General features: G+C 34.2%; 1 protein-coding gene across 1 annotated transcript in view; it reads right to left on the bottom strand.

Annotated features, from left to right (window-relative positions):
* The window catches only part of LOC143427103 (UNC93-like protein MFSD11), a 34,128-nt gene extending 11,405 nt beyond the window's left edge, over window positions 1–22,723 (bottom strand). The window contains exon 1 of the mRNA XM_076901002.1: window positions 22,493–22,723. Within this exon, the coding sequence (XP_076757117.1) occupies window positions 22,493–22,585 (93 nt within the window). The 5' untranslated portion in view covers window positions 22,586–22,723. The remainder of the gene's footprint in view (window positions 1–22,492) is intronic.
* Window positions 22,724–24,236: the final 1,513 nt, after the last annotated feature.

Here is a 24,236-nt window from a genome sequence, read left to right as displayed (position 1 = left end):
CACAAATTATTTTACTCAGTGGATTCTATAAGTCAGTAGTAAGTGCGTTATATTTTAATTTTTATCACATAATATCTATTATAGAAATTAATAGGCTATTCTATAATAAACCCACATCCTAGAACATCCCAACGAATAAGACCAACCAACGATGACGAAGGAACAGTTACGAAATGCTTCGACGGTTATAACGTTGCAATTGACATAAATTCTGATTGTGATACAATAGAAAGTGATGATGAGTCAGGTTCAGTTGAGAAGCAAAATGTAGGTGATGCTAGAGATATTGAAGAAAATATAGAACTAAACATAGTGATGAAGAAAGTGCATTTAGTGACGAGTATGGATCTGAGAGAGATAAAACCACACGCACGTTCAGGAATAATAAGGTTCTATGGACAGTTGAACCTAATATACTAAAACGAAAAACACTTTCCAGAAGAAATGTGAAATTTACGTACAGATAACAATATTTTATCAGAAATTCTGCATTAGATTAATTTAGTCTGGTCTTAATTGGATAAGTTGCTTTTAAAGGTTGCTTCCTTTTTTTGCGAAATGTCTTGATCCTTCAGCACCCATTTCATTTATACAGGGTGTTCGGTAACTGGTGGTACAACCGATAAGGGGGTGATTCTAGGTGAAAAAATAAGTTGAAAGTATAGAATAACTATTCTTCATTTGAGGCTTTGTTTTCGAGAAGATCGACTTTGGATTTTTGCCCAGGTACAGGTGCACTTGAATACGGGTACACCGAACAATAAAACGTGGAGTTTTCTAAGGCTTCGTTTTGATTGCACGTTCGTGACTAAAAGGCTATTTTTACAATAGCTTGGCCACCACGCTCTCCTAAGCTTAACTCCGCTTGATTTTTACTTATGGAGTCATATTAAATCAATTGTGTATTCTGAAGAAATCACAAGTTGCGAGTAATCGAAAAAAAATACTACTGCAGCCTTTTATACATTAAAACAACCGGACACCTTATACAGCGTTCATAGAAATTTAATTAGAAGAGCAGAATTATGTTTTCGGCAGGATGGGCAATGCTTTCAGCAATTTTTGTAATAATAAACTTTGCTACAAACATTCTATTCCATTACGTGTTCCTAATTTACGTGTCCCATCGAGACAACGATTTATAGTGAAATCCGCTCTAAGGAGAAGACGTGATCAAGTCTACCCGTACCCGGGGAAAATTCAAAGTCAATTTTCTCGAGAATCGAGCCTCAAATGAAAAATTGTTATTCTATGTTTTCGACTTATTTTTTCATCTAGAATCATCTCCTTTTCGGTTGTATCACTAGTTACCGAACACCCTGTAAAATATTGGAATCTTTTGTAAAAAATTGCAAAGAACTTTACCGCATAGGGGAATGTGCAACGATTGATATATATATATACCAAACAATCTTTATAAATATGGCATCAAACTGATGACACATACAGCTAATAATTGGTTTATATTAATCGATGATATGCATCTATTGCCAAAAGAGTGAATATCTTATGTTACAACTCTAAAAAAGAATGAAGAAGAGATCCCAGCAGAATTTCTACCTAACAAAACTAGATCTACGAAATCGAGTTTATATGGTTTCACGAGAAATATCACGTGGGTGCCATGCGCTCCTAACAAAGAGAAAACAGTTTTGCTAGTTAGTTCTATCCATTATTCTAAATGTACTGATCCTAAAACTAATTCCAATAAGCCCAAAATCATTATACATATACTACAGCTTGACTAAGGGTGGAGTTGATGCACTTGATGAACAATGTGCAGTTTATGGTATGGGACGGAATCCACAAGCGGAAATCCTTGTAACAAGTTACAGAATTGTTAATAATTTTAATGTGGACAACTTGTTGACCGGTGCACATACGATTGAAAACTCGCGGTTTAGATCGTAGTTTACAAATTTTGCCCCCTGAGATAAGTTTAAACTTTTACTACTCTACCTGTTTTGGAGTTTCAGGGTAAAATGGGGACTGTTATAATAGAAAATTTATTGCTCTTCCCTGAACTTTTTCATTGCATTTGAGGTGTAGTATCGGCTGTAAAAATTTGTCACACGAGTAGTGAATCACTCTGCACATTAAACACTCTCTACAATTTACATTTATTCCGAAGTATAATCACTTCAAATTTCTTGACCCCTAGACGGTTTTCTAACCGCGTACTCATTGACGGAATTTTCAAAAAGGAGCTAGTGTTTAACAAATTGCTAAAAACATAACGAACCAATGTTCGTCTTGAAATATTGAGAAATTGAAAGAGAAATTGAAACTTTGCTCATTTCACGAGATTTTTCTTGTCCTCGATTATTCTACGCTTCCCTATCCCTTCCCTTAATCCGCACAACGTAGACTATTCTAGATTTAGATTCAACGACCCTGAAAACGGTTTAATACAAATTTTAAATTGGATAATGCAACTAGTACAGAAGTTATTAATACTTCTGTAATATCCACCTAGATTGGCCATCCGGTACACTATGCGACGTGGCGAGGATAATCAAAATTGTAAGTGGTTCTCGTACAAAATTTATCTTTCTTTGTAATATACTGTGACGTAGTGACGTCACAAGACCCTTGTCACTCCAGCTCGACGGTCACCACCCGCGCACGGAGTGCAACATTAGGAAATCCTATAGAATCCCTCTTTCTTGCCCCGTCTCCCTACCCTAAATACAAATGAGAAAGCGATCGACAAAGAGAATGGAGGAAGATCCACACTCGCGGAGGCTGTGCGTCAAGGCAGCGGAAGGAGGCTCGATGGTGGATAGAAGTAAAGCAGTAACGACTTGAAGTCCAGATCGTACTCTTCATCTAAAGACCCCGGAGGGGTTGGCCTCGTAGCGGTCCCATCCGGTGAAGTTCCAATCCAAGAAAAACGGTACGTCCCTGACGGAGGCGAAGAGCATTCCATAGGGTGTGGTAGGATCATCAACTCCCTCGCAACCCGTAGAGAAGAATGATCAGCCCAACGGTTCTGCAGGTGAACCGCGAAACGGGAGCGCGAAAAGCGCACTACAGAGGAGCAATTAGGAAGACCTGAGTGTCACCAGTCGCCTCCGGAGAGAAACAATCGCCAAGATCCATCGATCGATGCCTCGAACAGTGCCCAAAAAGCACAGCCCATCCCACTAAGGACTCCCCCAAGAAGATCGAGGAAGTCACAGGACCACTTAGAGAGCGACCTAGCGAGCGATAGTACGAGCCGAGCAAAATTCGAAAGTCTAAAGAGAGTTTAAGAGAGAGAAAGAGAAGAGAGAAGACGAGACTAGAATCATCTTGTGAGGCAGATCCAGCAAAAGAATGAGTCCTGATCGGCAAAAGCGTCTCCGTTCCTTATTTCCATCTATTGCCCTTCTTTATATATTATAATTAATAACGATAGCGGCAGCCATGTGCGCCGACCATCGAGTTATGTAACCGTTGCGTGCAAAAATTGTAGCGTCCGCCGGGCGCATCTTAAATCGCTTGTTGCGTTTATTGCGCGATTATCGTTAGTCCCGTGACCCTTTTTGGCCAGTTTCGCGTCGAGGCAATCGAACAGGAAACCGTGATGTTCAGTATCCCGCAACCCTTACCCCATTTCCCTATCGCTAGCTACTTATGCAGACGCTGAGCCCTTCGAAGTTTCGAATGTCCTTTTTCAAGACCAGCGAGATTCCATCACGGCACTACACCGTATTGCCGAACCCCGCTTGATCTACCGTAGCTTCGAAGTTCTCCACGGTAGCTTTTCGATTCTCCGTTGCTCTACCCATCCTTGTACTACATAACCTGCACCTCCCCCGTATAACCCGGAAAGCAACCTTGTCACCGTGAAAACGCGAACGATTATAATTGATCGAGTAGATGCAATTTCCACCCCCGGTTATCAGTTGTATCGCAGTGCGAGCCCGAGTAGCATTAAAACGACGATTAAACTATTCTGTATACAATTGATTAGCCCCCCTCCCGTGTTCCCCAAGTTAAGATCCAGTTACGATACATAGACTCAACTTTATTATTATCCCTTCTAATAACATCAACTGTTGAACCGACATACCGGTCATCGGCTTAAGAAAAAACTCCGGACTTACTAAAGTTTACAATTATTAATGAATTAAACAAACATCAGTTTAGATGTTGCAGCACAAATCCGCTTAAATCTTACTTAGGATCTCCTTCTGATTTTTATTATTTATTCCTCCAAACCAATGGGCACAAACGAAACAAATCATCTATACAACAATAGCACTTAAGGAAACTCAGTTTAAAAAATGTCTAAAAGGTAACTTAAACCGCGGTATATTATAATTTTAAAGACATTTGAACAAATTGAATCAGCAGTAATAAATTTCACCACTATAATACAAGAAGTAAGTTGGATCGCCACCAAATAAATGAAAATTGATAAAAAATTTCTATATCTAAGTGGGATACGTTACGTAAAATAAAAAAGTTTTTTTTTTTAAGTGATGTAACTATAGCAAAACCACTACAACATAGTCATCGCTAAATGTCACGACTGCATAAACTATTCTCGCTGGAAAGCTATCAAAACTTTAAAAATGTTGTAAACCGAGATAGTAAGGTTTTTTCTAATAATTATGCGAGATTGCGCAACTGGCAAGAACTCCGCTTTACTGGTTCTCCCAAGAAAAATTTATGGGGTTAAGCGTCGGCTACTTATCAGAGTAGTGTCGTAACGCAATAAAGGTTGCATTAATGTAATTTTATGGGAATCTCAAAGTCGGGAGTTCCCAAACGCAACGATTTTTACTCTATATGACCTTGGTATTCCAACGGGCTAGGGGGCTACATGAAACCACAAATAACCATGGGGGGTTCGCAAAATGAGGGGGGTGACTCGATCGAACAGAAGAAGATACGCTGACATTACTCATCATAGTAATCATTAGCGGAAACTCATGTAAAAACATATAACTTAAAGCAAACCAAACTATAGACGTACTCACGAAATGTTGTAAAAAGGCAAAAGCTGCAACTTTTCAAAAACAAGACACAATAATTTTACTAGAAGCATTCCTGGAAATTAAGAGACTTCCAGTTGTTAAAATAAACCAGACATCCATTAAAATGGTACAAGAAATAAAATAATTCGGAATACATTTCGGCACTAAACTAAACATTACACCACGTGTAAAACACATCACCAGTAAATGCAAAATAATACTTAATCAACTGCCGCACATCGCAAGAGTACATTGGGGTATAAACAGTACAAATATGATGACAATATACAAGAAGTAGTTTTACCAGTCATGACATATACCGCGGCAGGCTGTGAAAATAAATTAAACGTTTAGCATAGAAAATATCTACATCTACAACTAAAACCTACAAAATCGTTTCGTCGACGGACGCACTCTTAATTTTAACAGCATCACCCGCAATAGAACTAGTAATATCCAAAAGAATGGGTCAGTACCATTACAATAAAAACCTTCTGCAATCAACTACAGGAAACCCCTTAAATTACAACCAACTCATCATAAATTACAGAACACAGCTAAGAATAACAGATATGGAACATAGCAATCACAAAGGAAATCAGATAGATAACGGTAGAATCACCTACGAATACTTTGAAAATATTATGACCTGACTCAGCTACACCTGAATTCAACCCAGCTTTCACATATCACAACTGCTAACAGAACACGGAAAGAACAGGAACAAGCAGAAAGAACACTGCACAGCTCTTACAGATACATGTTCATACAGCACTCCGAACTCCGTAAATTACATAATATATGACTATAAACTTTACACAAACAATCATAAAACCCTAATTGACTCGCTGGAAAAAAGAAGCAAAAGTGACCGTGTATTTTGAAAAAACAAATCCTCTAAGAAAACTACAGATATTTCGCGGAATTTGCTAAGCAGGTTATGCACGCTAGGAAAATAGAGCACATGAACGAAACAGTACAACACATGAAGATAAATCTGATAAACGATAGAAAATATAAACACAGCCGCAAAGATAACGCGAGCCTCGCTCTAACTGTCAGACGTAAGCTACCTGAACTCGCAGGAGACTGAGTGACCCCACCTACACGTGTCCCCCGCTGTCGACGCCCCACCGGGATATAAGTGCTAGAATTGCCTCCGGTATAGGACGGTTTACTCTATTGATGATCCGTAATTGGTGAAGGAAGGGTTTTTCCAAGCACCGCCGCGCAGAACATCTGACGTGCGTGATTCTTTACAGTGTGTTCATGCCAATAGTATCTACTGGTATAGGCGAAAGCTTAGATACAGTAATGCGAGTCTAGCGCTCAGCAACGTTTAATTTAAACAATCATCTGACAATAATCAACCGCGAAGGACTCGAAACCACAGGTCGGACTTACCTTACACTTATCGCTACTTAGAGGGAGGGGGGGGGGGGGGGCGGCGCGCGCGAACGTACAACGATGCACGGTGAACGGGAAATGATAACGGATGCAAAAGGGAAATATATCTCAAGATAGTATATAAACCATGCAATTTCAAACAAGTACAGAGCGTTGAACCGCAAGGGTACTCGCTCACCACCATCGCGGACCTCTCGTTCTAGGATACACACACGTTCTCACAGAACGTCAGAGAAATATGGCTGCGGACTTGCTCACTGATTACGCTGCATACTCGACAGCTAGCCTTGTAAAATCTTTCCAAACTCCACGATCCACCAAAGAGTTCCTCCAAAACTCTATCTTGCTCTCACACTGCTCTCGCTAATAATTCTCGCTGCTAACTCTCTGGTACTCGTGGTTTACTTGTAGGCGATTCTCAAACAATACTCAAAATGATACTCCAACAATATTCAAAATGATACTGATCGGCAATTCGCTTCCGAATCAACAAGCGACTATTCGATTCTCAAACTCGAGCGTTTTCGGTCCAGGTCGGTCTGAGGCCGGTCAGGACAACCTCACGAACCGAAACGCGTCACGCGCGTAACGCTGCCACGTTACAAGGTCAATAACTATCGCCCTATGTGTTATTAAGTGAAAATATTTTGGTCGCCGTCGATGTAAAATTATTTTATGAAACATAAGATATTCTAAACAGTGATAAAACAGTATTATCTACGATTACGGTCTTAAGTAAATTTTCCGCATCGAATTCTATCTTATGGCATTAATATCCTAGGGGCTAGCGACACGATACAGTAGAAAACCTTCCGCTATAAATAGCTAGCATGGTTTGTGGTATGCACAACAATCAAGCCATTTTTGAGGAACCGTTTTAAGCTTTCAATATTTTCCGAGGATAAAGTAATTAACTTTTTCCAACGACATCGATGGCACGAATAAAAAGTACATTTTAATGTAACGAAACATAGACCACTGTGACAAATTCAGAAAGATCTAAGATGTTGGATATATTCCAAATCTATATCAGTGGAAAAGAAACACGGCGGATAAATGTTTAGCTTTGAAACATAACGATTATAATTGCAACAGTTGCAGACACTTATTTAAATTCTCCACCGCTATATCAACCAAAGACGAACAGCACTTTAGCCGCGTTAATTTGAAGACATATCGGATGGTTCGACAGCAACAACGTCCACTTAAATATTCTGAGCCAACGAAAAATAATGCTTCGAAAGCGTCGTCAATCCTAAAAAAGGATTCAAGTTTTATCAATCTGCTAACCAGTATTTAATAGAATAGAACTATATGATTCAGCGTCGCGTTTGTAACTGCCGTTTGAATTCACCTCTACTAAAATGAAAATCTATAACTACTCCTAATAAAATGTGATATTGAAAAGCAACTGTAATTGTAACTAGCGTTAACCGCGTTAAGAATCAACAAATCGTGGTCAAATAAAAAATAGAGTTAAAAAGCGTCAGATATATTTTTTGCTTTCACATTGTTTTTATTTATGTTTTTAAAATCGTATTCCCCTTCTATGTAATACTAATACTTTATATCGATAAACTATTTTGCGTAAAAGAAAGTTTGCTTACAATATCGGTGTCATATGTTGTTAGACCTAAGAGCGTAGTCTCACTTTGAAACGCAGAACTTGTGCAGCACTAATTCCAGATTCTATGCGTACCCACCGAAACAGAGGTCGGCGGTTTAGGCAGAACAACTAATTTCGTAAATTCAAGGACTCATTTAACGGTTGAATGCGGTGAAAACGGTTGAAAACGGTTGAACGGAGATGCGAAACATTCAAGGCGTAAATATGCTGCCCAATGATGTAAAAAATCACCAACACTATGTCGAAAGTTCCGTTAAGCGGCACGAAGATTCGGATTCCCCCGACTGTCGTTTTTAGTAACGAAGGGTCAATCAACTAAGGGAGTAATGCAAGCAAGTTCAAAAATGTCACCGCCACGCGGTTTTCAAAACCACAGATAGCACAAAAAAAATATATCACGTTGTATTCAATCGTTCAGCTAAAACGTCATCGGTACTATCGCCGAATAATAAACAAGTAGTAGGGCCTACCATGCACGACAACTTAGTCACTATCCTCATTAAATTTGGACAACTTAGATTCGTACTATCTGCCAATATCAAAAAAATGTACTGAAGTTACGTATGGCACTGCGGTCACGATTTCGAATGCGAAACCATCGAGCAGACCATAAAAGTGCGAAACTCTTTAACCAGGATCCTAACGCAAGGCGGTTTTCCCTTACAGAAATGGGCGAGCAACGACCCCAAAGAGCTGGATCCCGAGCAACAAAAAACCAGCAATCGTGTTGAATTCAGAGATATCAAGGAGTGCCCGACAAGTAAAATCACAAAACGCATAATCCTGTCTCAAATCGCAGCACTCTTTGACCCACTTGACCTTATCGGGCCCGTAATAGCCAAGGCCAAGCCAATTATGCAAGAACTATGGCAGCTCGATGTAAAATAAGATAAAACGGTGCGACCTATCCTAGCGACTATTGTGTACGAAAACACGCGTAGCGCCGTTGAAGACGATTACCCTACCACGGCTGGAATTGTCGGGCGCCCTCTTACTAGCCTCGCTAGCAGATTAGGCCAAAAGAACCTTACAACTCGGTGTCACACATGAATTGTACTGGGCCGACTCCACGATAGTCCAGTTTAACATGGATTCGAAACCGATTTTGCCGTTGGAAAACTTTCGTAGCCCATAAAGGTTCGCCCGTTATAGAGAATGTTTATAGAAGTACCTAACCGTCCACTTACATGTAACTGTATCAGTTGTGATAAAAAAAAAACAGTTTAATAAACTGCTAAAATAAAATGCCAACTGGTGGTATTGTTAAAAAAAACCATGTGGTATCTTTAATTTTTGCATTCTATTATTAAAGTCAAGACGCTCCTTCGATTTATACGTTATTACGTATAAATATTATACGTAACGTTATTACGTGCAGAGATCAATTTGGAACACACGGATTACCCAACGTGTCACACGATTCACCCATGAGGCAATCCCCTAATCGAGAAGTATCTTCCACTCCCAAAAAATATTTCCCATATCTCTCGTACAAAATGTAGATTATCGAATCCATGTGTCTTATTTTGCCTGGTACACGACCTACCGGCATTATATAACGTCAAGTACAAAACCATCAACTTAAAATGCATCGTAAGACGAAGAAACACAATTATTAAAACTTGAAAAAGGTCTTAAGCATCTTAGAAGTTCCTTATTTTAAGGTTAAGTAGTATGTTTGTGTGTAGGGCATGGCAACAAACTATGGGCATACGCAAAACACAAGTTTTATTTAACATATCTCTATGTGACCTGGTAAAATATGTTTAAGCTAAATAGAGACTGTAATCAGGAAGCAATTACTTATTCGTGGGCGACACAGTAATTTACTGCAACGCCAGTTTCTATTTGGCAAAGTGCAAAATTATTTACTCGCACGGAAACAAAAATTGATATGGATAAATGCGAGTCTATACTCTCCAAACCATATATCTTGAAAATTCTACATAAAAATATAATTCACACATTTGATTTTTCATTTACACATTGATACGTAGATCGAAATTGATGGAAAAGCATAAAGGGCAAAACTCATACGTCCGATCCGCACTTATATTGTTTAATGTAAGCGTCAATACTTTATTCAGACACTTGTCATAATTCACTCAACGAAACATCTGGGTACCAAATTCCTAATTTCACTCTAACCGACACGTAGCAGCAATAATCTGGTAAAGCAACAGGATGTCGCCTCATCATAAGTTTAAAAACTAAGTCTCCGTAGTGACCCTTCAAATTGCATATACCATATATCTGGCCGTTTTATTGTTTTATTGTCTGCTCCACTTACCAGTCGCCGCCGACCTACAACCATTAGTCTCACTCTTCGCGCCTTCTCGTCTCCTCCCAGTTCCCAGAAAAAAAGCAAATTTACAGATTTTCCACCAATAACGTCTCATCTAATTGCCACACCCTTGACCACTTCTCCACAAGAATTTACTACGAAACATTCTAACTCCATCACTCAAGAGCTTAATAGAAATTCAGATTCATACACATCAGAAAACACGAAAAACACTCAATTTTTGCCAATTCATTTTAAGTTAAATATAATTGTTGTTTGATAAGAAATCGTGTCAATTTCAATTATATCTACCTACTTCCCTATTGCTGTAACACGTATTAGGGCGCACGTTGCAACGGTGGCGAAAAGGTTCGTGACGAAGATTTACGCTCTTCGTTGGCTTATCAACCGCAAATAAGCCTCATCGTAATGCGTGCTCAAACACTCATCGACCTCTTCCATTTACAATTGAGCAGAAATCATTGGGCGAAATAATAGTTTAATACACAGCACCGTTTATCATTACCCTCTCTACTATGAAAAGCGCATGAATACCTGGGCTCTCACCACTTGAAGCATTCACATACTCGAACAGTGATAGATTAATACAAAACCCGAATAACCTCTCATTAATTTACCGCTTCAATAAAAAATTCGGCAACGAAAGCATATCTTGAGAAATGAAAAAGAAAACTTACGCGCACACAAAAACATATCGATCGTTACAATAAAACACACACACACGATGGTATTTACAGATTCATCAAAGGGAAACAATATAAGCAATCATCCGGGGAAAAAGCCGAGGAAAAAGTAGTACATAAAACGCATTGAAAAATGCATCGTATTATCGAACTCTTAAATATTTTTATTTCTTTAATTTCAGTCTTATCTTCAACTGCTACTATTGGACTTTTTACCTTTTTTTGAACTTCTCCTTTCAATCTTCCTACGCAATTGTTTGTTTAAATTCATTTCTCCTAGACACTTGAATAGCCCTATCTTTTTATTTTTCGCACATTACATTCTGCAATTTTCATAATGTTAAATGCCAAAAAGTTACAAATCTTTAGATCTCTCATCTCATATTGCACGTGATGGAGATTTATGTGCTGAAAAGAATTTTTAAGCTTGACTGTTACACAGATTGCTTTTTGACCGTGACGATATGATTCTAGAAACAGCAGGTAAGCGTAACATCTCTACCGAGAGAAGTCACTGCGTTTAAATAGTGGAAGTGCGGCTTTCCACCAGAACAGCTCGTATAGATAAGAGGAGAAGGGATGGGCTCGTCCGCGTGGCTAAGAATTGAAATTCACAGGACTAAATCCTTCTCTGCATAACAACAATATAACAATTTATTTAACAAACTAGAGCTAGTGATAATTACAATATATATTTGATTAAAACTACTCTATCTATACTCTCTTATCTATCTACAGCCGCTAGCCTACTCCTAGAGTAGCTCAAACGAGGAGCTGGTTGGAGATCGGACCCGGAGCGGTCTCTATACCCTACTCTCAGAGTCGCTCAGACGAGGAGCTGGTTAAAGCTCAAGTCCGGAGCGTTCTCTGTTCCCTACGCGCAGGCTGATCTCGCTCGGGTCCCTCATACGGGGTTAAAGTCCAAACCCGGAGTAGTCTTGAGTCTACCCTGTAGAGTCGCTCAAACGAGGAGTTGTCGTGCGAGATTCTCAGACTCTCTCTGCACCTGCAGGTGCTCCTGCAGTTCTGTTGTACTTTCTCGGATAGTCAGTCGGTCGCGCATGCGTTGACCTATTGAGCATGTGCGCTCGCCGAAACATTCGCTTTTGCTTAATTTATTTCGTATATTTATTTTATTTTTCAAAGGTCCTTTCACAAACTATTTATACATTTTATTTGTATTTTTATTATTTATAGCTATTTTTAATTATTTTCCACGAAATGGGACCGTTACAGTAGTATGTGCCAGATCTTCTTATCCAACAATGAAAGCAATTAAATCGAAACACTGATTGGAAGAACATTAATTATTTGGATAACTAGAAGAACATTTTTTTTGTTGAATAATATACTAACGTTGAATAATATACTAACCGAGGCTTCAACATCTCTATAGGACGTGATCTTTTGTCATTCAAAACATGTCACCGAGATCACAAAGATGGCAAGCATCAGTACTTTTGGAGGAAATGAGTTAAGAATTGTGTTGTCTGGTGTTACAGGAAAATAAGTATAATATGATGGCTCATCATAGGAGGTAGCTAAAATTTAGCTGTTGCTTTAAGCGAAACAGTGGAAAGTCCCAAACATGTAAAGAAAATGAAGAAACTGTTATCCTCAATACTGAAGAACCAATTCCATTTGGTGTAAGACAATAATCTATATGAACACAAAAAGAAAACTTTGTAATATACACCCTAAATACGATGCTGTCGTAGAATTGAAAAAAATTATTGATCGCCTGAAATTACTGCTATAGGCTATTACCGAGCAATAACAATTGCTCTAATTCAATTGTAAAATCTTTTTGATGGTACAGTAAAAAGAATTGCATTATTGTAAGCGGAGATAATTGAAAATGTAATATCGAGTAACAATCACGATGTAATCGAAAGTGAAATCATACGCAGGTATGGTTTTGATAATAATTCTATGCAAATCTGTAACAAACATAACGCTAGAAGATTCTGCAGGCCATTGGAGTTTCAATATATTAAGAAAAGAACCGATTGCATTCTGAAGGAAAAATAAAGTATCGACTAAGAAATCAAAAACTTATCAGAACTGAATTTACCATATAACAACAAAATCGTGAAAATAACATTTCTAACGTGGACACAGCGACCCGTGAGGATATGAACTGCGAAAAGTGCAGGCCATTCTAGCCACCCTAAATCTGGAAATAGACGACGCACAGTGTGTCGAATTCCATATCTGGATGGGAAAAATTAATAACTAAGAGAGTGGAATTAGCGAAGATTCGATTTCTCGACAATATTTCAAGATGGACATTGACTCGTTATGTATCCAGCAGTTCGTTAAATACTGGCACTAGTCTGAAGCATTCGTCTGTGAATGCACAATGAACAACTATTTAACAGAAGTAACCTTTTTTTGTTTTTGTTTGCTTGTACTTCGAAATTTTTGAAAAAAAATAATAAACCCTTTGTTTAAATCATCATCGACTCGTCTGTAGAGTTCACAACATTTTAATTATTAGCACTTTGATTTTCTTCACTTACGAGGCAGCATTTCGTGAGATATTCAGCGGTTCTAATACTTCCCAAATTAATCTGGTGGGGTCTTCATTTGGCACTCATCGATATTTAATTATAAGTGGTTTTGGTGTAATTAATATAAGTTGTTAATTTAGCTCTATTCATATCGTTGTTAATTATAGCTCAATTATAGCTCTATTCGTAGACATTTTTGAAGCTACATTTCTGGGTGTGTAGGTCATGAAATCTTCGACCATCTTCATTTTTTACCTCTTGGCTTCTTTTGAACTGCAAGGAGCTGCAGTTGACACAAGAAAATGTCCAATTATCTGTGTACAGTGGACCAATATTTTATGCGCAGTGACAGACATGTACTATGAATATATTATAGTAGACTGACGTACGAAACTACGGTACATTCAGCATAACCTTTAAACTCTTTAACATTAATTTTATGACCGAAAGAAGGTGCAATCAGCAACACATGAAATCTTTTGATCAAACCATCATCTCCCGTTATTTCGTCACTTTTTTGAAATACTTTGAAAAATTACAGTATTTAATGAAATAACTAAATCTGTTCCATCGATCCATTTTCTGCGCTCTCACATTTGCTATTAATCTTGAAAGGTATAAGCCTGATGTTGTTCTTGATTTGTTACACCCGCATGGCATTAAGACATACAGGCTAAAATCTGTTTCTAACATGCTCAAAAATCTAACGCCTTCATAGATCCCAACTCATTCTTCGATTTATATAAATATTATATCTACATATAGACATGTCCATATGTGTAGTCGCGTCTATATGTATGAATATTGTACAATACATACAGTGAAAAATAAAGAATCTACTAACTAAACACCTTACTTAATCTTACAGATTTAAATTAATTATGGTATTAATTGATCACATGGTGTTAAGTATACTTGCTGAAATAAAATCATATCAACGTTGTCCCCCACTTCTGGTGTAGGACCCCAAGAAATCATGTCAAAATTAGTTTAATTTTCAAGCAGCAGAATTTGCTCTGAAAGAGAAGGAAACGTTGCGACATTGTGAAATCAGCATGTAGCATTGAAATAAAAAATTGGTAGATAAGATAAAAAGGAGAGAGATGTACGATTAGAAAAAGAAATTGTAGAACCCCGCCTAAAGAGTAATATGAAAAAGCCCAAAAAATAATATTACTATTTCTAGTCAATATTTTCTAAAGGACCGAGCGAGTGCTCGGTGTCCCAAGTACTAATCATTTATTACAGCCAACAGAAAAGATTTGCTTGCGGTCGTTTATCTCCCAACAGAATAACGACCCCAAGCGCACTTCAAAAGTGGCATCCTTTTGTCCTGAAAAAGAAACTGAAAAATTAGAATGGCCAGCTGACTTGCATGATCTTAACCCGATTGTGAATCTCTGATCTATTAAATATCCATGCCAACGCAAACTCATTTTGGGAACCAATGAAACAAAAGTGGTATACTTTTCCAATAAATATATAGTACTATATTACTTTCAACGAGACAAGTTAGTAGTTATAAACAAACCATTAATATCCTAAACACACATAACAACAGCAGAAACTCCCAATTATATGGACTCTATTAAGAGCTTGCTTCAACTTCTGAAAAAAACACGTCTGAACATTTATTGAGTCCTTAATTTTGTATTTTGTAAAAAAAGTAAGCAAAACGTCATCTACATTTAAGCGATGTTGAATTTATATTAAAAATTTTAGAATAAAATGGTAGTATAATGTTCTTGTGTTTCTAAGGATTTATAATTTAACAATCCAATTAGCATTATTAATATTATTTAAAAAGTAATGTGTTTTCGATGGCTATAAATGGATTTTAGCCACTTTCAACATTAACGAAATAACATTTCTAATTCCTGAAAAGGCACAAGTTCCATTTTATGCTATGGAAAATAAAAATATTCCACTTTTATGCACTGCTAAAGAAATGTTATATTAAAATTAATAATATTTTCCAATTAATTATTCAGTGTTCCCCAATTTGAGAATGCGGAAGGTATTTAAAGTAGTTATTTTCGTACATTGGTGTCAACTTAAAATTATTAAAGTTTCTTGGTCTCCACCAACGCAGTAGACGCTTTGGACATAGTAAGTCCAAAGTTTTGCATCAATCAAAAAATGTCTGTCATCGGTGTCTTAGAAAACATTTTATATGATTCAATTTTCAAAAATTGCACCAAACTGATTTTTAACTAATTTATCCTCATTCACACCTTTTTCATCATTTCTCACTATGTAATATTGTTAATTTAATACTATAAGCTATAATATGTTTTTTATTCCTAAGATTTTTTAGATAATTCAGCATACACGATGCTACTTCCTATAACTCTCTCTCTCTCTCTGCCGTTGAAGCGACGGTTTTTAGAATTATCATTATTGGAAAAAACATAATCTGAACTAATCCAAATATACTACAATTAATAATAATAAAATCTTATAAAATTTCACTGCATAATGTACTTCATATCCATTTGAAACTCTCAAAATGAGACTTGAGTCAGTTTCAAAATGAACATTTTTATTATTCTATTAAGAGAACAGAAGAAGATCGGCAGGAAGGCAACCGCCCGATCCGCTGAAAAGACGCGACAGTCGTTAGCAGCAATTCGCCTCGTGCGTTTTATATATAATTTAGAGTAAACTATGTATTTTATAAGCCTACTACACAATGTAAATATTGAAATAGACAGTTTGATTTTTTTTTTAATGTACTCAGGTCATTTTCAAAATAAACGGCTCAAATACATATATGTTTCTACTAAAAGTTATAAATTAAAGCATCCCATGAACAACTTGCTTTTCCATTTGAACCAAAATAAATTTTTCTGGTCGAATGGTCTGCCAGTTATATGAACTTGGGAAGAGGACATTTTTATAAGAATTTAACTTCGAAATCCACTCATAATTATGATCGCCCTATATTGATAATGAGGCTAAGGGTTTCCGTGTTTCTATGAATTCTATATCTACATATTAAACAAGAAATAGCACATCCGTTAACCTGGGCTTGATTAATTTGAAACAGTTGATGCAAATAGTTAACAGTTTGTAACTAAATGTCGGAAAGTAGTAAATTTATGCTCGACTTATGATATCTTTGTTTTTTTATACACTTTTCCATGAACCAATCCTCAGTGAGAAAAGTTATATAGATATTATATACATTTTATGATAAATAAGATTCACTATCAAAATCATGAGACCAAAGAAATGAAACGAAAAATCCCTTTATTTTTGGATTACTCCAATGTAAAACTAATAATAAGAGTATTAAACGAATGAAGTCATTAAAGAATAATGTTGTTTTATAGAAACTCTGTTGTGTATAACTCATCGCAACACTAGTCGAATGGAAGCAATGATAATTGCTCAAGAAAATAACACAACAAGAATTGCTGAATATTATTTAGATCACATGATAAATCCAATCTTATTGGGAACTGAATTTTGAATTTGGACGAAACGTATTTTCAAACTCGATTTCCTTGAATATGAAATTTATTCTCTTACCTTTTTCTTTTATAAAGAATCGCTTTGCACCTGTATAAAAAATGTTAATCAACCAGGCCCTACCTACATATCACAAATATAATGGCATTCATTTTAAAATGAGATCTTTTTAAATGTTTAACATCTCATCTTCTCATTTCAATAAATAACAAAATAAAATAAGATTATGATGATGTACAGTGTTTTCCCCGTATAACTACAGATATAAAATACAAATACCATTCTAGACTATTATCTTTCCATTTACTTCAAAAATGTTTTTAACATTTTTTTGGATTCTCAAATCATAATACATCCCTCACTAAACTTGAAAGTAACTCCTTATTGTACTGAACTTTTACTAATCTAATCCAACTAGTTTGATTTTAAGTTTATAATTTTTTTTACAAACTATGAATCACATAATTGTCGTATATCTTTCAATGCTCTGTTCAATCATTTCGTCTCAGCTTCTCTTATCAAAGTCATATAGTTCTTAAGCTGATACTGAATTTATTGCGAAGTATTTCTGTTTGTTGTGCTTGGTTTCCTCCTATAAAACTTTCTTACTTACAATTAATCCGATTTGATAATTGAATTTTAAAGATATCTCATGATAAGATTGATTAAAGTTCATTAAAAAAGATGTTATAATACCAGAGTCATAAATTCATTCACCTTTGAGCACATTATCATAAACGATTGATTGATAATTCTTGCTGTATAAAAAAAAACAAGAAATGTCGAAAATCATAGAAAAATATTAGCAAACACAAAATTATTTTATTTTTCGGTTGAATAGTCGAGTAGTTAAGCTCATTCACAAAAATAAAAAGTTTACTCCATAATTTTAAACTTTAAAAGTATATAAACAAGTACGTATAAATCTCAGCATATTTTTTTCGTCTAGCGACAAGTACATCATATTGTAGTTGATACATTATAGGTTTAAAAAAAGTGTAGCTACAGAAATGTATTATTAGTACATTGTTATTAATGCATATAATAGAGCCATATTACATGGTGGCTCAGATATCGAATTCTAGATGTTTTGAATTATTGAAAAGTAAATATCTCAAGTTTTTTCAATCATTTCAATTATTTAACATAAATTGGTTGCGCTCGAACGCGCCTACCTTGAAATATCATTAAATACATTAATTTTTTTTATAGAAAACAAAAAAGTAGGTACTTTTCTGATATATAGATAATCTTTGAAAAGCAAAACTTTGAAACCGAAAAAATAATACAATTCTTGTGAACCTACTTTGTATGTTTCGAGACATTCGCAACAAAAAATCGCTACCGCTACGATAAATTTGATCTATAATTACGCGTTCATGATAACGTACGCCCAGAGATCTTTCTGATAAAAGTCTCGTGCCCAGCTGCATATGCGAGACTGATGTACGCTACTATAATATTATACATATAGAGCGTACTCAACTACCTCGAGACGGCTATAATTCATAGAATACATATGAAGCCTAATCTTAATTCAACGTGAGTCGAATGAATACATTAATTAAATTAATTTGTGAATATGGAATTGAAGTTAAAGTGTCCTTTAATATTCTCTATGCCTGCCGCGCCGGCATAAAGCGATTAGACGAGATTACGCTAAAAGATGTTTTACAACCTTGCACACGTAGCTATGCACCAAGACTTTCCCCAGAAATATCCGTAAACCCGTATGCTGCCACAGATGTACACTTATTCAGTGTAATGGTAATGATTTTTCTGCAAATATTTCAAACAATAAAAGAATTCAACGATTTACGTGTATAGAAAGAAATTGTTGGAAATTATGCTCTCTGTAAGATATTAAATAATCATCGAAATCGGTGAAAGAGGATCGTTCTAAGTAACTTTCTACACTCCTTTTTCAAATGACAAGAATTTTATTACTTTTTCTCCTTGACTGATTCCTTCTTCTAGTCACAAACTAAAGATATCGTCTTCAAAGAAACGGGAATTAAATACGTACTTGGAATTATAAAATACATATTTATCAATTAAGTAATAACAAATGATAAAATGTAGAATTTTTTACAGTTAATTACAACGTTCGACTTATCATAACGTTATTCTCATTTGTCAACGGATGGTTGAATGAATCAGGTTGTATTTTGAGAAATCTTTTTATACGTATGTTCTATTCAAATTATATGTGACAAACTAAATTGCATCATTCAATGGTAAATTATTTTGAGAAAGTTTTTTGTGCGGCAACACATCTGTTTTATTATTATTCCTTTTCTGTACTGCCCTTTTTTGTAAAAATAATACAAATAAGCAGCTTTGTATGTAGAATCAGCTATATTTTAAGTTTCCATTCAAGGAAGTTTTCTACATAGTAAAAAATTTTATTCGGATATCTGAGGTGCGAGAGGTGTAACAATAAATGTATGAATTGAATGAGATGTGAACGTTTAGAATTGCGAAAATATAATTGTGAATATTCCCAAATAATCAATACTCGAGAATTTAAGAAAACTTAATGCATAAATGTATGTGTGCGTGTATGTGAGTGCCTGGGAAAACAAGCACATGTACGAAAATCCGGGGAAAGAATGAATAGATGAAAGGATGAGTGTGCAGAACACGAATTTAATTTAACAAGAACAATGAGAAGAGTACCTTCTTCAATCATAGATAAATTTAATTGTTCAATTTCCACAATATAATCTATAAAATTGGACATTTATTTGGTACTGTTAGAGTATCACACCCGCAAATCAACCTCATAAGCTGTGGTGGTGTACGATTTCGTCATTCTCCAATTTATAAATTTTTCTATTTCTCATTTTGAGAATTGATGGTGTTTTTATTAACTGCTAACTATTATGATCTTTAATGTTCAAAATATTGTAGTAAGAACGTAAATGTACGTAGACATTTACATATCTAGAGTCCGAATAAAATTTATCACACAATACAAATAACTGACCAGAAAATTAAATTCTATGTAGCATCAACTTCAAATAGAATAAAAATAAGCAATGAATAAACAATATGTTTTGGTTAAACCCAAGAAAAGGGTTGTAGTTAGAAAAAGATTAAAACAATTACACAAAAATGTTTCTACCGTTTGCGAAGTATTTGTTATATGTCATAAAATATTAAATAAAATTGTATGGATATTTACTCTATAGGAATATGTAGCAATATTTAAAAAAAATAGGGTCATTTATATAATCATTGAATATTCTTTTTAACACACAAGTATTATCAGCATACTACAGTCTCGATTAGCCAAGATTACTCGAGAAGCATTTCTGAATACCTGCTTCAAATTTTATCAACAAGATGGTTTCACATTAAATATAGGATTAGCAAATTGTTAACAGTGTATCGTTATATTAAGATAATTTGTTAGATCTCTGATAACAATCTACTTTCAGATAGTACCGAACTCAATTTGATTCTAGAACATTTGTGCAGTGCGGATGTAGATCGATATAAATTCGCTTCAGGTTCTGAAAAAATCTGGAGTCAGACTAGTATCCAACTGCAATCGATTTGTTTACTGGATTTCAACATTACATACATTACATATATTAATCGATACATTTTTTTTAAATGAAACTTCTTATGTCACAGTAATGTAATTTCGCATGGTAAGAGCGTTACGAAAAACGAAATACCAGCCTCCCCACCATTTAACGCATAGATGAGAGGCAGGGGAAATAAGAATAGAAAAAATAAGACTATCAGTCTCTATCCTATAGTTTCTCTTACTCCCTCCTTTGTTTTAACTTCTGAGTTTCACTTCCAATGCGCATAACGGCCACGCACCATCTTTTGTATCTCTTTTTTTTCTTAATAACAAAAATAATGAAATGATAATATTGATTTGTGAATTTCTATTAAATAAGTACAGTGCATGGTATATTCTTCAAACGCACTTTAAATAACAACTTGAATTCTTTTTAAGTTAAATTAAATAAGACATTAAGGGCTTAATGATTTAATATGTGATGTATTGTTTAAATACAGTCATTAAGAACGATAGTCTTATTTTCTTTTAAACGTAATAATATTAATTTTTTAGATAACATTTAGTGTGCACAGTTAAAGATTTATTAAACTAGACAATGGAGATGAAAAAATAAACATCTTTTAGTTTAGAAATCCCATTTTAAGCTCAAAAAATTAGCTAAAATTGAAATAATTTGTAAATCAATAATTACAATGTTGTCGATTGTAAAATGAATAAAATTAAATATAAAATGAAGCATAAAATAAAACATAGAATAAAGAAATAAATAATGTACATACCATTTTACATAGCTAATATAAATCAGCTTCTTTATCCCCTTTATATTTTTTAAGTGATATGCTTGAAATTTCTTCTCTGAAATGTATTCTTCGCAATAATTCTTTAACTGTACAAATTAGCAAAAATATTTATTCCATATAAATATTATTTAATTTGTCACATAAATGTTGTATAACTATGGTATCAACTTTCATTAAAAATTATACAAATATCACAGATCGACCGATTAGTGTATGAGTATAAGTTCATCTGTTTGTCTGTTCCATTTGATTTTAAAAAAGTTCAAATTGATATCTAAAGTGATATTAGGAAAAACAGTTTAAAACGCTTTATATAATCCGCTCTTGTTTAATTAAATAGAACTTCCAAGAAATTGATTATCTATGTATAGTATATACTATATTTCTTGCATTTCTTGTTTTCTATCTATTTGCTTACATAAACCAAACAAATCCAATATGTTGACATGAACATATAATCACCTAGGAACGTTGCACTTAAGCTGAATACACTGCACTAAGAAACAGGAAACAAATATTTAAAGGAACTTTAAACATTAATTTTTAACAATTACAAAGTTGCATAAAGCGTATCACGCATTAAACATAATTTCATTACACAATTAGTTATAATATGATTCTACGATGTAAACTATACATATAATATGATACAACTAAGCTTTAAAGATATACAAGTAAAATATATCAAATACTTTTAATAAATGATTATTCAATATATTAACTTAATATATTATATCATATTAATAATTTCATAATAACTACTGAACATGTAACAATGTTCAAAATTAATAATAACCATATGTTTGAGTTGAATAAGTGTGCTTCACATACATATTATACTTTGAGAAGAATTAAAATAGTGCAATAGGTTCTTTAAATTGTGCATTTTCTAATACACATTTATTTAACCAATTTTGTTAAATGTTATTTCTACGTTAATCTCAAATACATGTATATATTTGAATAGCAGATGTCATACAAAAATTAAATTGAAGATTCTATTAATATATTAAAAATTTTCACAAGAAAGATATAGATATTTAATTATTGTAACATTAAAAATATTACTCGTATAAATTGTATCAAATATTGCATCGTGTAATGTGTGTAAAAGGCAAATAAATAAATTTCAAAACAGAATAAAAAAATTGTTGTTACATTGTTTTCACGCTTACCTCAATATTCCCCATGGTTTGAAATGCTGTAAATACCAGCATAAAGCCCCAACTTAATATCATCACATTTAAAAATCTTCTATTTATTGTCATGATGAACACACTTGATAAAATATATCAACTAAAAAGAAAATGTGTGAGGAAATTTCATAAATTTTCCACCTGCACACTGAAAATACGTTATTTTGAAATTGTGCAGCCGAAACAAACAGATGGTCTCAACATCAACAGATATAATATAAGGAACGGAAACAAATGTGAGGTTGCCAACAGTGTATATATAATTCCCTTCTTCCTCAATTGACATGATTTCTACTTGGCTATCGTCGATATATGGTGAGTAGTCATCAGTCACATGACACGTTGCGATAGCACAAATATGGATACATTGTATGTACTGGCCGACATTCACAGTTAAAACTTATGTATATTTACTTAAGATCATCTTAAACGTCTTTGTAATCGTAATTTCAAATAATCTTAAAGATCGGATCGTAAAAACTTTTGCTTTGGAAAGATCTCAGTTTAGTGAAAAAAAACTAGTGCCTATAGCCACCTTGCCCATTAAAAATCGTCTAATCGAGTTAAGGTTAAGAAAAATTAAAAAATTTTTATTCAACAATTGACATCAATAGAATTAAAGAAATTAAAGTTATTAAATTTTACGAGGAAACGAAAAAGCAAAAAAATGATTCAGGTTTTCAAATATATATGTTTTATATGAAAAGTTACTTAAAATCCAGCAATATTTAGTCAGAATTATGATCATTGGATTCCTGTTTCTCTTGCTGTGCAATTATTAGTTTGTTTATGGTTTTATACGAGTACAAATTTTCAGGTTAGAGATTTTACACTATTTATTTTACATATTGTTGTACTTATATATAAAATAATTTGATGTATATGAAGTGATGGATGAATACTGATGATACCATTGTCACAAGCAACAGTGTCAAGAATAATTTTTAGGAATAATTTAAATGAAGTCATTAACATAATTTATTGCCAAATTAAATATGGAAGAGCAATGTAGATAGTTTCTTTCGTAAATAGTCTTAAACTATCATGCAGTATCTTCGATGAAAGGTAATGTTAAATTTTGAAATATTATTTTTTTATTGTTCCAATTACTATATATTAATGAAAAAAGAGATGAAAAAGATCAAAATTCAATCATGACTTGGATCTTAGTTTGAACACATTGTTGATTTAAGTAGCTTCAACAGAAAAATATATTTTTTTAAACTAATTCATAACTATTTTTATAAACACTTTGAACAATAGATTGGTGTAAATCCCTCAGATATAAATATTTTGAAAATTGTAGAACCTGGAAAAATAATGGAAATACACAAGGTTGGAAGTAACATTAATGATGCGTTTAAGAGAGATAGTGGATTTTTGAAGAACATAAGCAGGAAACTAAAAAAATTGTTCTCATCAATATTGAAGACTGCAATCCTGATGCATTGTTAAGTATCAATAAGGAATAGATACCGACTAATACAATAAGTATATCAGACTGTTGGAAACGATAGAATACATTTAGAAGTGTTCTAATAGAATACTTTCATTTTATGGATACCGAAATGTGTATATATTCTTTATACATACCTGTTGTTTACTTAATTGTTAAATGAAGATGTTGATACATAGTCAATTAGAATTGTTCCAAATATAATAAAACAAAAACTAGAAATTTTGAACATTGTATACAAGGCTAGTTGAATGTTTATTTAAAAAC

Source organism: Xylocopa sonorina, chromosome 9, assembly GCF_050948175.1.
Source record: "Xylocopa sonorina isolate GNS202 chromosome 9, iyXylSono1_principal, whole genome shotgun sequence".
Classification (NCBI taxonomy): domain Eukaryota; kingdom Metazoa; phylum Arthropoda; class Insecta; order Hymenoptera; family Apidae; genus Xylocopa; species Xylocopa sonorina.
The sequence above is the reverse complement of the archived record's forward strand: the minus strand, read 5'-3'. Positions and strand labels throughout refer to the sequence as shown.